At 42.5% G+C, this 10,000-nt stretch overlaps 2 protein-coding genes across 5 annotated transcripts in view; both read right to left on the bottom strand.

Annotated features, from left to right (window-relative positions):
* The window catches only part of LOC123511533 (alpha-tocopherol transfer protein-like), a 25,076-nt gene extending 23,399 nt beyond the window's left edge, over window positions 1-1,677 (bottom strand). The window contains exon 1 of one of the 4 annotated variants that reach the window (XM_045267512.1): window positions 1,347-1,677. The gene's annotated coding sequence lies outside the window, so the exon portion shown is untranslated. Of the gene's footprint in view, window positions 1-725; window positions 811-1,319 lie in introns of those variants that run through there. The other 3 variants (XM_045267509.1, XM_045267510.1, XM_045267511.1) reach the window with 3 other exon arrangements.
* Window positions 1,678-3,558: 1,881 nt separating this feature from the next.
* Window positions 3,559-10,000, bottom strand: part of LOC123511547 (glycerophosphocholine cholinephosphodiesterase ENPP6-like) — a 9,121-nt gene continuing 2,679 nt past the window's right edge. Inside the window, exons 2-7 of the mRNA XM_045267545.1 lie at window positions 8,203-8,375; window positions 7,457-7,646; window positions 6,599-6,737; window positions 5,473-5,628; window positions 4,813-4,984; window positions 3,559-3,866 (exon numbers count right to left, since the gene is read on the bottom strand). Coding sequence (XP_045123480.1) covers window positions 3,682-3,866; window positions 4,813-4,984; window positions 5,473-5,628; window positions 6,599-6,737; window positions 7,457-7,646; window positions 8,203-8,375 — 1,015 coding nt within the window. The 3' untranslated portion in view covers window positions 3,559-3,681. The remainder of the gene's footprint in view (window positions 3,867-4,812; window positions 4,985-5,472; window positions 5,629-6,598; window positions 6,738-7,456; window positions 7,647-8,202; window positions 8,376-10,000) is intronic.

Raw genomic sequence — 10,000 nt, forward strand, 5'->3', positions numbered from 1 at the left:
ACACACTTTTCCACCCCTCTCGTCCCTCCTCAAAAAAATAATAAAAAGAGATACAACAATAAAATTAAAAAGAAAAATAACCAAACTCAATAAAAATAATAACTAAAAACTTGGGCGCAACTCAATTTCCACACCACCACCACCACCACCACCGCCGCAACACTGAAAGTACTTAGCGTTACATTAATCAGCAACTCAAAAACAGCACAATCACTGCCTAAGATAACTGTGTTGTTATATTTGGCTTGCTTTCTAGTTACTATTCACAGACAGACACACACACACACACACACACACACACACACACAGTTGCACTGAGGTGTTTGGCTTCTTATGTGTTGCTGCCAGAAGAGAGAGAGAGAGAGAGAGAGAGAGAGAGAGAGAGAGAGAGAGAGAGAGAGAGAGAGAGAGAGAGAGAGGTCACTGCTCTTCATGGCTCTATCTTAATTAAAGCGACACACTGCTGACACCATACACCACCACAACACCACACCACACCACGATGCATCACAACACAACACCACAACACTGTACCGCACACACTATAAGAGAAACACCACGACATCACAATTCACTTCTAAATATAGTATACGCAAACTTTGTAAATATTTCAACACCACATCTCAACACCATGCCACACTCCCAACGATACACGTGAACTTGTAAACAGACACCACAATACAACACCACAACACCAGTAAACAGTCACAGCACCACAGCAGTACCTCCTCACGCCAGCAGAGCCACACACCGCACTGTTCACCACCACTCACTATCAACGACAGCACCACCGCCATCACTGTCGCAGCATCACGCCACAGATAACAGCATGACAGGCACACACACGCACACACACACACACACACACACACAGCGTCATCACAACACTGCATGTAATTATTGCATAACCACAGCAACTCAAGGACACCCACAGGAAGTGATTGAGTAACACACACACACACACACACGTAAAGTCAGTCACGTGTATGTATGTATGTAACACTCATGGTACTGACGCTAATATTATGCTTTTGTGAGTAGTAGTAGTAGTAGTAGTAGTAGTAGTAACAGTAGTAGTAGTAGTAGTAGTAGTAGTAGTAGTAGTAGTAGTAGTAGTAGTAGTAGCAGTAGTAACAGTAGTTTTCAATACATACACTTTACACTCACCTCACTGCAACACACACACACACACACACACACACGTCAACAGTCAAACACACCCATTCATTCACCACATGTCACACACACACCTCACACAACACAACACATCACAACACCGCCCCGCACACGCACCCCACACACCACCACACTCAACACACCTCAAAACACACGTCAATCTGGCACACCGTGTCTTCGCCAGGCTATGTGGGGGCTCACCGGCCGTTGGGAGGTGCTGGGAGAGGCTGCAGACGGAGAGCTGAGCGAGGTATGTAGGACAGCTGAGCGCTACTTCTCTACTCCTCCACCACTATCAATGACTCTTGCGCCCGCCAGCCACCAACTCCGCTCTCTAGTAGCTCTTCTCAAATCAGCTCCTTTTTTCCCTGGTTTTATCCACTTCTAATCACTGCTATGTGTCTTCAGTGGTTGTTTTAAGGTTAATAGTTTAATTTGAGGGTCTGTAGTGCGTGGGAAGAGTGAGTTTGTGGGTGAATTAAGTAAGAAATCAATATGTTTTCACTTGCTGCCTGTGTTGTTGCCGGGAAGGAGTATCATACCGTAACCTGCACTCACTCGCTCTCTCTCTTTCTCTCTCTCTCTCTCTCTCTCTCTCTCTTGGAATCTAGCGATGTATTTTGAAGCAGCCGCACTCTTCTGCCTCACTTTCTACCCTTCCCAGTACCTGCATGTGAATTTTTCCTTCCTGGTATTACTTCGTCAGGAATTCGCAGCAAATATACTAAAGGGAGTTTCTACGTAATTGCGAGGCAGATGAAACGAATTTACAGGCGATAAAACACACACAGAGAGAGAGAGAGAGAGAGAGAGAGAGAGAGAGAGAGAGAGAGAGAGAGAGAGAGAGATTTTTAAGGGTGTTTTTATAGTTCTGGTGATGGATTAACAAGAATTCTAGTTAATTATCAGGAGAAACTGTCTTAAAAACCCGACTATGCGTCTATGGGGACTTCAAAAATTGTCGCAGAGAGAGAGAGAGAGAGAGAGAGAGAGAGAGAGAGAGAGAGAGAGAGCTGGGTGTGTCCGATTACTTCCGGCAATGCTTCTGGCAAGTTACAGTTGAAGGGAAGCAATAATTCTCGTCCCTTTACAGAACAGATGTATTACTTGACTGAAAGGGGCGAGAGGGCTGTGACTGGGCAAGAGTGTTTACTGCAATACAATCTTATCTTATCTATCTTGGAGGAAACTAATAATAAATAAGAAATACTCTCAGTGAAACGCATTAATAAAACTTTCACAACACAACACTATTTTATTAACGAGTCAGTGAATTTCCCACACATCGATTGAACATTTGTCAGTGTCTACCGCACAGTACACTTGTCGCCGCAAACACCAGTGAACAGTGTCATTAGTTAGCTCTAATTATGCAAGCTGGGAAAACAATATGAATACACGTACACAAGGACACACACACACGCATACATAAGCACACAAAGCAAGGAGGAATATAAAAAGCCTTACATAAACAGTATACATAGAGAAAACACATGCACAGTGACTAATCATAACGTATAAATAACCTTTTCCTTATGTATCCAATCTTGAACACGAAGAGAAAACACACAAGGACACATAAACACACATACACACATACACACACAAGCAGGAGGAACAAGAACACCTTAACACTATACATAAGGGAAATACATAGAGAGTTAGGTATGTGTAATAAAGTATAGGTAAGCCTCACGTTATGTATACAGCCTTGAACACGAAGAGACAACGACAAGGTGACTCGTAGAAGCTTCAAGGTTGTATTGTATATCATGACAAGGAAGAATATGCATGCCTTATGTGGGTGTACATGGGGTTATGTAAGTGTGTGTGTGTGTGTGTGTGTGTGTGTGTGTTAGGTGTTGTTTTAGTTGTAGTAATAGTAATGGTGGTGGTGGTGGTAGTAGTAGTAGTAGTAGTAGTAGTAGTAGTAGTAGTAGTAGTTACTGTTTTGAAAAAAAAAAAAAAAGAAAGATGATAAGAAGGAGGAGGACGAGAAGGAGGAGGAGGAGGAGGAGGAGGAAGTGGTGGAAGAAGAAGAAGAAAGGTAAAGAAGAAAGAAAAAAAAAAAGAAAGGAGAAAAAAAATAGTAGTAGTAGTAGTAGTAGTAGTAATAGTAGTAGTAGTAGTAGCAGTAGTACTAGTAGTTGTAGTAGTAGTAATAGTAGCAGCAGCAGCAGCAGTAACAGGAACTCACAACTTTTTTCCCTCACTCATCACATCACACACCACACCACACACACACACACACACACACACACACAAGCAACACAGAACACACGAACAAGAACCAGCACACAAACCTCACCAAGAAACTATACTTACCTACACCTTTCCCCCACTATCCACCTCATCTACACTCCCCCAAACGTACACCACCCCTTTTTCTACACCACAGCGCACCAATCACATCCTACCAAGCACCTGTCATCCTTCCCATCCTCTCCTAGCACAAGCATTACATAAATTTACCACACCACCACCACCACAACACGCCAGCAGCCCCTAGCCAGCTGTCCACACCCAGGAGTCGCCCGCAGCAGGAAGGGGATGGCACGAGAAGTCCTGGAGATGTGCAATGGTGTGATTAGCAGGGTAAGGGGCGGGTGGCAAGTGCAGGACGAGGCGAAGAAGGTGATAGATGTCCGAAGGTGTTGTGTATCGGCTGACTTCCTCGCCAGAACGGAACACTGCGAGAGAAGAAGGTTTGGGAGTATTTAGACAAGGAGTTGAGTTTTCCGGGTGGTTAGGTGGATAGATAGATAGGTAGATAGATAGATAGAAAGATAGATAGACAGATAGATGGTTGAATAGTTAGATAGATGGTTCATTATAGTTAGATAGCTTGACTGATTGAGTGATTTTGATGCTGATACAAAGAGAAAGAAAAAAATTCACCCTTTCAGTACTGGAACGCACTTTTGTCATGATGTTTTGGGTGTGATTAGATGATTTTGTGTACGTTAGGAAGGCTCTATGGAGGTCAGAAAATTAATGGTCAAAGTCTTCACTATTTTAAAACCCAACATAAGTACATGAAGCTGTATGAAATCGCCAAATAGTAAGCAGAATTAATATGAAAACGTGTCATGGTGCTGAAGAGGTTAAGGAATATGTCAAGTTAGATTGATTTATTTAGTTTGATAGTCAGGTGATGAGTTAGATAGCTTGACTGACTTGAGTGATTTTAACGCAGGTAGAAAGAGAATGAAAAAAAAAAAAGAAATACATCAAGATAGATCGATTTATTCATCACATTTAAGACTGATTCTGGCTAAACTCAACAAGGACAGTGTAACCATGCGGGCTTTGGGGTTTGAGGGATCTCCTAGCAAGCTCACGAGTTCGAATAGTGTCCACATTCCGAGTGTAAGTTGGGCTTCCTCACTCTGGGCAACGGTTTCCTAGCGGGTGGACTTTGAGATAGGAGGTACAGTACACCGAAAAAGTATCTCCTTTAGTCCATAACTTCCCTTGAAAGGCCTACATGGTATAGATAAAAAAAAAGACGAAAAAAAAAGAAAAAGAAATCCACTAAAGATACAAATCGCAAAAGAGAATATCTGTCCTCTAAAATAATTCTAATCTTCCTTCAGTCCATCCCAGCATCATCTTTCTTCCTCTACTTCTACTTACTGGGGCCAAGAGCGTACAGGGACCCAAAGCTGCTGGTGGTGGTGGTGGTAGTGGTGGTGGTGGTGGTGGTGGTGGTGGCTTGTTCCCCGAGAGGCTGCCCGCTGCTAGTGACGAGGTGGGGAGGTGGGGGTGGTGACACGTCCTCAGGGTTGGTGATGACGATGACGTGGGTCTGAGAGAGAGAGAGAGAGAGAGAGAGAGAGAGAGAGAGAGAGAGAGAGAGAGAGAGAGGGTTGTTAATTATTACTGTTATGTGTCTCAGTTACTAAGTTGAGTAATTAATATGAAGGAAATAAAGAAAGAAGAAAATTCTCAGATCTTTGTATTAAGAAGATGAAGAGAAAAACAAGAACAAGAAGATCAAGAAGAACAAGAAAAAAGAAGACGAACAAGAAAAGAAAGAACAACGAGAAGAAGAAGAAGAAGAAGAAGAAGAAGAAGAAGAAGAAGAAAAGAAGAAGAAAAAGAAGCAGAACAAAAACAAGAAGAACAAGAAGAAAGAGGAGAGAAAAAGAAAAAGAAGAAGAAGAACAATCACATACCCTTTTTTTTCCCACTTCTCTCCCCTTTCCTCCCTTCAAGACACACACACACACACACACACACACACACACACACACACACACACACACACACACACACACACACACACACACACACCTGGTTGGCAATACCGCGGTCTTGGAGAGCGTGCTGGAGATCGAGGAGGGACACATCTACTGCACGCCACGCCGCTCCTACTCCTCCCATGTCATCCTTGTTGCTGCCACCAATGTTGCCACCTCTGCTGCTGCCCAGACCGCCGCTTGCCCAGACCTCGCCGTGGAAGACAAGTGGATTAATAGTTAAGTAGACTGATAGTTAGTTAGGTGTGTAGATCTTTTGATAGGTTGATAGATAGATAGATAGATAGATAGATAGATAGATAGATAGATAAATGAAAAGACGGATGGATAGATAAACAGTTAGTTAGATTGACTGAGTGGTTTTGACGCAGGAGGAAAGACAGAAAGACAATAAAATTAGATTAAAAACGAAAAAAAAAGAATAAATAAAGGAATACTGAAGAAAGAAAGACGAAGAAATGAGAGATAGATTATTAAATTGGTGAAAGGAAAATTGAAACAAAGACGAAATAAAGAAAGAAATTAAAGAGGCAACGAAGGAACAAAGAAGAGAGAAAGAGAGAGAAAGTAAGAGATGAGTAAAACGGAGAAAGTGGAAGAACATAAGGAAAGTAAAGAAAGTAAGAATGAATGAAAGAAAGTGAAAAGGTTTGAAGATTAAAGAAAAGTTTGTTACTGAGAAATGAATGCATAAATAGTACACATATACATACGTACATACATACATACATACATACATACATACATACATCTTCGTATTATACCACTAGAGAGAGAGAGAGAGAGAGAGAGAGAGAGAGAGAGAGAGAGAGAGAGAGTGTCTATATATAACTTTAGTGATGACAATAATTGAACAAACTTTCTTTCTATTTTGTGATGAAGAAATTTGAACTTAAGGATCAAGTTTGCAAGTTTTTTTTTTATTTTTCCTTTAAGATTTCTCACGAGTCCTGGAGCTTGTGTGTGTGTGTGTGAAGAGAAAGTATTATTATTGGAACTCTCTCTCTCTCTCTCTCTCTCTCTCTCTCTCTCTCTCTCTCTCTCTCTCTCTCTCTCTCTCTGTCTGTCTGTCTGTCTGTCTGTCTGTCTGTCTGTCTGTCTGTCTGTCTGTCTGTCTGTCTCTCTCTCTCTCTCTCTCTCTCTCTCTCTCTCTCTCTCACCAGTGCCAGGGAGTAGCCGCCCCCCTGCAGCAGGTCGAGGGCGTGATGGAGGTGTGGCGTGAGGGTGCGGGCGTCAGGAGGGGGGGCGGGGGGCGCGGGCACGCAGAACTGGTCCCCGGACACCCAGGGCGCCTCACACCTGCCGGCAGGTGGGGGGGGTGAGAGGGGCGTAAGCACAGACACTCTTAGTTCAGGTTAGTGTAACGCAGCACACCCATTCCACTTTCACTATGCGTCCTCAGAAAATTAAGTGGATTCTCTCTCTCTCTCTCTCTCTCTCTCTCTCTCTCTCTCTCTCTCTCTCTCTAAAATCTATCTTTATCAAGCATACATCTCTTACATCTTGTCCTGGCCTGAATATTGACCCCCGGTATTTGACTTCGCCACTCTCGCTATGTCCACAATACTATGTTACCCATAAGTAGCAAGTCGTGTGCAGTACGAGTCTACATGCTCATATTCACAAATACCTCTGTACCTCACCTCCACTATTTCAAAAAGCTTTATTTAAATTTCCACGATTTTTTCTAAGGTGTTTCTTTTTACTGTTCTAGAGACAAAGTGACAATATTTTTACTGTACTAACTGAAGAAAAACTCTTGAAAACCCCGCTAATCATCTCTGTGGCCTTGGAAAACAGTCGTGGTGAGAAAGTAAGCCGTTTATAAGGATGTTTCTGTTTATGGTTCTAGAGGCAGAGTGACAAGATTTCCACATTATTAACTGGAGAAACACTCTTTAAAAACCCACTCGTCATCTCTGTGGCCTTAGAAAATAATCATGGTGAGAGAGCAGAGCGTTTCTGAACACGGTACCTATCTCTCAACATAAGCCCCAGTGAACGCAAGATTCAACCACCTGTAGAAGTTGAAGAGCGCAGAGCTAAGGTTGTGACGAGCCGAGGTGACCCACAGAGGCTCCACCGTCCGCCACCAAGCCGCGCTCTTCGCTCTCTCTGGCAGACGCTTCACAGAGAACTGAGGGGTGGTGGACTTCGTTATTCCCTCGCCGCTACCATTGTCTTTCTCCTCCTTCTCCATATACAGACCTGAGGAAGACGGGAACTAATTAGAGGGGATGTAAGAAGACTATGGGGTGAATAGAGAGCTGGAAGGGCGAAGATGGCTTGTGAATTAGGGATGGCATAAGAAAACTACCACTGTCATTCTCCTCCTTCTCCACATACAGACCTGAGAGGGACGGGGATTACACAGGGAGGATGTAAGAAGACTACGGGTGTGAATAGAGATCTGAAAGGATGAAGATGGCTCGTGAAGTAGGAATGGCATGAGAAAACTACCACTGTACGTCTTTCTCCTCCTCCACCATGTACAGGCCTGATGGGGATGGTGACTAGAGAGGATGTAAGAGGGTTACTGGTGTGAATAAAGGGCTGAGAGGATGAAAATGACTTGTGAATTAGGAATAACATGAGAACACTACGAAGGACTTAAAAAAACAACAACAGGAATTAGGAATGAAAAATAAAACTAGGATTATAAATAGACATCTGAAGAACGGGGATAAATTACCATGCAACGAGAATACATACACGAATAGGAATGAAAACCACATAGAAATAAAAACAATCTTAATCCATTTACCTGCCAGTAGGGTGGCGGCAGGGGGTTGGGACGTGGTGGAGGAGGCGGCAGGTGGCAGAGGTGAGGAGGCGGCGGCTTGGGGCAGATATGGGGCTCTCACACCGTCAGCTCGCAGCCTCGCGAAGCCTGGGAAGTCCCCCTCCTGCAGCTGCTCCTCAGTCACGCCTTTGAACCTGCCGCGGGACACGAGACTTGGAGGTGGAGCAAAGTATAGGGTTACTTGTAAACTTTTATTCTCAAACACAACAGTGCTTCGCCTCCACAATTTCAAAAGGCTCTATTTAAATTTACACGAGACTTTCAAGATGTTTTTATTGTTCTAAAGGCAGATTGACGAGATTTCTATATTACATTTAAACTTAAAAGAGTTTTTCAAGGTGTTTTTATAGTTCTAGAAGCAGATTGACAAGATTTCTACATTTTCAACTGAAGAAACACTCTTTAGAAAGGCTCTTATTGAAGTAATTAAGCGCTTTTAAAGATATTTTTATGGTTGTAGAGACAGTGACAAGATTTCTACATTATTAACTGGAAAAATACTCTTGAAAACCCCGCTAATAATAATTTCTGTGGCCTTGGAAAAGAGTCGTGTTGAGAGAGCAAAGCGTCTCTGAATACTGACCAGAGAGTCTAACCTTTCATTACTAGACACCAAGAAAAGAAAATATAAATAAATAATTGCACCATCATCCTTTTCGAAACAGTTCTTCACTAAGCAATCTTACTATTTGATTTATGAAAGCCAAAACAGCCAACGGATCGATAAATAACGTTAACTCGGCTCTTCAGTACCATGACGTGTTTCATATTCATTCTGGTTACTATTTGGTGATTTTATACGGCTTCAGACACTTACGTAGGGGATTAAAATAGTGAAGAATCAGGCCACTAAACTTCTAACCTCCATAGACCCTTCCTAATGTCATTAAATAGTCTTGTCGTACACAAATCTCAAGGTAAAAAATGTGTCCCAGTACTGAAGGGGTTAAAATCGTGAAGACTCTGGCCAGTAATCTTCTGACCTCCATAGACCCTTTCTAATGTTAGTAAAATCACCTAATCATACCCAAAACTCAAGCTAAAAATGCATTCCACTACTGAAGGAGTTAAGGAAGTAATGAAGGATAGATTGGGGCTCGCACAGTGTTGAGTGAAGTGTTGTGGCAGTCACGGGGCACGGAACGAAGCAGTCTTGAGGTGGTTCGAACATGTGGCCAGGAGAGGAGAACTAACCCCTTCAGTACTGGGACACATTTTTACCTTGAGATGAGTGTACGATTAAACCATTTTATTAACATTAGGAAGGGTCTATGGAGATCAGAAGATATAATGGCCACAGTCTTCATTATTTTAATCCCCACATAAGTTTCTAAAGGTGTATAAAACCACTTAATAGTAAGCAGAATGAATATGGAAACGCGTCATGGTACTCAAGGGGTTAAGATGATCTTGTGAAGATGGCGTGGAGGATCAATATGGAAAGCAAAGGAACTGTTGATGACGAGAACTCGTAATAGGCAGGAATAAGGAATTGAGGCGAACATGAGACACTTAACCTCTTCAGCACTGGGACGTATTTCTACCTTGAGTTTTTTTGCATAATTAGACGATTTTATTGACATTAGGAAGGGTCTATGGAAGTTAGAAAATTAATGGCCAGGATCTTCACTATTTCAGTCCTCCACATAAGTTTCTGTAACTGTATAAAATCACTAAATAGTAAGCAGAATGCATATGAAAACGCGTCATGGTACTGAAGTAGTTAAGTATTCTGAAACGCTTTGCTCTCTGACCACAA

The sequence above is a fragment of the Portunus trituberculatus genome, chromosome 31 (assembly GCF_017591435.1).
Source record: "Portunus trituberculatus isolate SZX2019 chromosome 31, ASM1759143v1, whole genome shotgun sequence".
NCBI classification, from domain to species: domain Eukaryota; kingdom Metazoa; phylum Arthropoda; class Malacostraca; order Decapoda; family Portunidae; genus Portunus; species Portunus trituberculatus.